Source organism: Poecilia latipinna, unplaced genomic scaffold (assembly GCF_001443285.1).
Source record: "Poecilia latipinna isolate Pla-1442-1.1 unplaced genomic scaffold, P_latipinna-1.0 Scaffold1408, whole genome shotgun sequence".
In the NCBI taxonomy this organism is placed as follows: domain Eukaryota; kingdom Metazoa; phylum Chordata; class Actinopteri; order Cyprinodontiformes; family Poeciliidae; genus Poecilia; species Poecilia latipinna.
This window is the reverse complement of record NW_015114024.1, coordinates 164,263-168,434: the sequence shown is the minus strand read 5'-3', so window position 1 is coordinate 168,434 and position 4,172 is coordinate 164,263. Positions and strand designations below refer to the sequence as shown.

Below are 4,172 nucleotides of genomic sequence, written 5' to 3'. Positions count from 1 at the left end.
GTCCTTCACTGCTGATCACATCATATTTCATTTATTTCAGTCTATCATAAGTTATCTTCAGTGAAATAAAATTTATCACAACCAAATTATTTCATTTTCCTTCTTCTGTGGAGCTGTGGGAGTTTTGCCCTGAGCTCAGTCTGTCAGGCAGAACTGATGCTCCACCTGTGATCAGACTGAAGGTGTTGATTCATCTTTCCTCCTCCATCCTTTCTCTCTCTCTCTCCTCCATCCTTTCTCTCTCTCTCTCCTCCATCCTTTCTCTCTCCTCCATCCTTTCTCTCTCCTCCATCCTCTCTCTCTCCTCCATCCTTTCTCTCTCTCCTCCATCCTCTCTCTCTCCTCCATCCTCTCTCTCTCCTCCATCCTCTCTCTCTCCTCCATCCTCTCTCTCCTCCTTCTCTTTCCTACTGACAGTGTCGCTGGTAGTCCAGCTTTGCCCCCAGCTTCGTTCCTGCCAGCTGCTTGTTGAAAACTTCGTCCATTTCTCGGCTCTGTTCTGGACTGAAATGGTTCCTCCAGTCTCCAACCTCACCTGCACAGGGAGGAGGTTGAGTTTATCATTTTAGAGGGGAAATAACTCATTTTACTCCTAGAACTGTTGGAAGATAAAACATGGTCATTGTTGGTGACCTTTCCTGAAGATGACGTTTCCCATGTTGCCGTGGGAATTGGCTGAACTCTCCTTCATGGCGTTAAAGGTGCTGGCTGCTGCCACCTGCTGCACCTGAGCCTCCGTCAGGCTGAAGCCGATGAAGCTGCAGATCTGCTGGATCCCTGTGCTGAGGTCCTGCAGGGCAGAAAACATGGTCTGAGAGCAGATTTCCACTTCAGCCACCGAACTGAGAGGTTGAGGAACCAGAGGCCTGACCTGCTTCAGGTCCTCAAAGGTCACCACCAGGACGTTGGGGTCGTCCATCCTCTGGTTCCAGGCCAAGGCGTGGTCAAAGTACGAGCCCCAGCCAACTGCACACAAATATCAGTTATTCATGGTTTATGTGTAACACAGGCATAATTTATAACTGGTTATATGACCTGACAACCAGAGAAACCATCTAATCATCAGACAGATGTTTGAACAGTTGATTAGATTATCTTGATGCCATAAAATGGACCAGAACTCTCCACAGTAATCCTGCTGACTCGGCTGTATTTACTGTTTATTAGCAGCTTTAATAAACAGCAGAGCTCATCTGGTGAAGTTCAGGCTGTAAGAATCTGTAATATAAATCATTCATTTACATGGAAACATATAAAATGTGTTTCTGCAAAGATCATTAAGTAAAGCTGGACAGTAACATGTTTCTATCTTACTGCACTAAACTTTTTACTCTATCATTTCACAGTAAAACTGCTTTTACTTCAGTCACTCTGGGTATTTTGTCACTGAATGAAGAACAAACCTGTTCAACAGAAAATGAGGATCTGAAGTCATTTTATATCAGTTGCTCAGTAAACAGCAGATTTTGTCTCTGGAAGAACATTTTCTATAAACGCCTCCTAATTTAACTCAGCAGGAAGTTGAGTCCAAACCTCTGACTGCTGGTTTATATAAAACATTATTTACTGTAGGGATTTATATCTGCACAAAGTTTCCAGCCTAAGACAAACAGATCTAAATAAAAATGGTACTTTTACTGTCGTTCTGTTGTGGAAATTAGATTGAATGATCCATGAAAAAACTGAAAAATGCCTAAAACCTGCTTTGGACATTTATTTTTAAAACTTCAGTTGTATTTTCATTATTAGTCAGTTTTTAAAATCCACTGTAGAAAGTCCAGAGAGCCGCAGGCTGCAGACACCAGACCTCCTGTATTGGTGCCAAAGGTTTTATATACTGCTCAAAAAAATAAAGGGAACATTTCACTTTAATTTTGTGTGTGGCTCCAAATCCAGGCCTCCATTGGTTAATAAATTTGATTTCCATTGATGATTTTTGTGTGATTTTGCTGTCAGCACATTCAACTTTGTACAGACCAAAGTATTCAATGAGAATATTTCATTCATTCAGATCTAGGATGTGTTATTTGAGTGTTCCCTTTATTTTTTTTGAGCAGTGTACTTTCTACAACATAAAACACATTTAGTTTCTTCTGCTCATGTTCCTCCTTCAGGAACGTCTTCGCTCTCTACAGCCTGATGTTCCCACTCACCGTCTCCTTTCATGAACTGGGAGAAGAAGGAATCCCACTGCACAGACGGCAGAACCGGGTTGTTGTTGCAGAAATGATAGTAGGAGACCAAGGTGTCCTTTGGGTTCCTGAACACCACCACCGTCTGGGAAACAACCTGATGGTTAGACCTGCAGCCGGCTGGGAGACTCTGGTTTCCTCCTGTTGTACTTATACAGAGAAGATCCAACTGTTGTTGTTTGCAGCAGGTTCAGGATGTACCTTAGTTTTCTTCTCGCTGAAGGAGGACGGCATGATGTCTGGATGAAGGTGAGTTCCCAGGAACCTGGGAGACGGAGCTTCAACCGCAGCCTGGAAAATAAAATTAACATTCAGAAGGTTTTCCGGTCCTGTTTCCTCTTCGATCAGGAACCATATCTGAACCGATTTCTGAGAGTTCAGACTGAGCTTTATTCTCTTTTTAAGAAGTCACCATGTTATAGATTAGCTTGTTTTAGTTTTTTCTCTTCAACTTTTCTCTGGGCCTCATAGAGGAAGAACCTTCAGATTTTCCATCCATCAGATGTTTGTTTTCTCCAACATTAGTTTGCAGGTCCAGAGGAAACCAGACATAATGTAATATTTCTAAAAGCACATATTCAGGTACTTTAACTTCAGTGATGATTTGATTATTTGAGCAGCAGGGTCAGTAGTTTGACTTTGTCTGTACATCCTGTGTGATCTTCAGTCTGATGAGTTTGTTTTCTCTGCAGCAGGTGACAGAAACTGTCTGGATCATTTAAAGTCTGGACACAGTTACCAGCTTCACACCAGACAACAATCCACAGTTTGACCTTTCACCTCCTGCTCTGACCTGAGACAGCCGTCTGGTTGCTCTGATAAGAAGCTCGGTGTCTCTCATGTGACCACAAACAGATGTGTACAACTGATAAAAGTTTAAACATTTTAACACCTTCAGGACTTCTGGTCCAAAGAACTCGATCAGCGGTGGCATCCTGGACTCATTCTTCATCTGGGTGGCCTCTGCAATGATCTTCTTCATGACTCCAACCATCCAGTTAAATCCTGCACAGAAGGGATGAATTAATTAACAGGATATGCAGGAACCAGAACATCTTTTAAACTTAATTTAGTTCAAATCCAGTTTGTCCTGAAATGATTTCCAGGAACAGGCTCTGAGTTATCTGGGTTTCCACGGCGACGCTCTGAAGCCCAACCCTCAGATGAATATCTCAGTCGGAGCGCGCCCTGCAGAGCCGGCTGCAGGCTGCAGCATTCCTCTGGAGGAGATTATCCATCTGTCTTCATGCTGGCTGTCGTGCAAAAAGCCTCATCCAAACAAACATTTCACAGAAACAGAACGTCACATTCTTCAAATTCGCCTCAGAAACGTGACGCTTTGCCTCATAAATAATATTCTCTCTGTGTTTAATGACAGATTAAACACCAACAGACTTTAAACGGTCATTAATCTTCACTTCTGTCCCTCAGTGCAGCTAAAGAAACATTATCATTATATGTATTATTATTGTGAGTCATTAAGAACATAAACATTAAAGATCAGTTATTTCTAAATACTCAGTAATCTGAGTTTATTGTTTCATCAATACAAAATTCAAACATGAACTTTTTATCATGTTTGGGTTGTTTAGTTTTTTCATTCTTAAATTCATTTAAACATTTTTTCACATTAAGTCATAAATTAAACATAAAATCATCTTTTTTTGTTTTTTTTCTTTTTCAGATGTTATAGAATATTTTTATTTGAGCCGTAATGAGAGATGAGCAGCTGCTGTTCATAACTTTGGGTTAGATTAGGATTAGAGTGACTGAGTGGATAAAATAAAACATTAATCATCAGATTAACTCTCCGTCAGGTGGATAATAAAAGCTTCTCATGAATGAATGAATCAACAACAACGACGGATCAGATGGGAGAAAAACTCCAGGTGTGGTTGGTTTGGGTCATTTAACAAACTGACATTTAACAGAAACATCACACACACCTCACACACACCACACACACACAGACCACACACC

At 41.2% G+C, this 4,172-nt stretch overlaps 1 protein-coding gene across 1 annotated transcript in view; it reads right to left on the bottom strand.

The window, feature by feature from the left end:
* Window positions 1-325: 325 nt before the first annotated feature.
* Window positions 326-4,172, bottom strand: part of sult6b1 (sulfotransferase family, cytosolic, 6b, member 1) — a 13,968-nt gene continuing 10,121 nt past the window's right edge. Inside the window, exons 2-7 of the mRNA XM_015056798.1 lie at window positions 3,085-3,197; window positions 2,394-2,483; window positions 2,154-2,277; window positions 872-966; window positions 634-790; window positions 326-535 (exon numbers count right to left, since the gene is read on the bottom strand). Of these exons, the coding sequence (XP_014912284.1) occupies window positions 408-535; window positions 634-790; window positions 872-966; window positions 2,154-2,277; window positions 2,394-2,483; window positions 3,085-3,197 (707 nt within the window). The 3' untranslated portion in view covers window positions 326-407. The remainder of the gene's footprint in view (window positions 536-633; window positions 791-871; window positions 967-2,153; window positions 2,278-2,393; window positions 2,484-3,084; window positions 3,198-4,172) is intronic.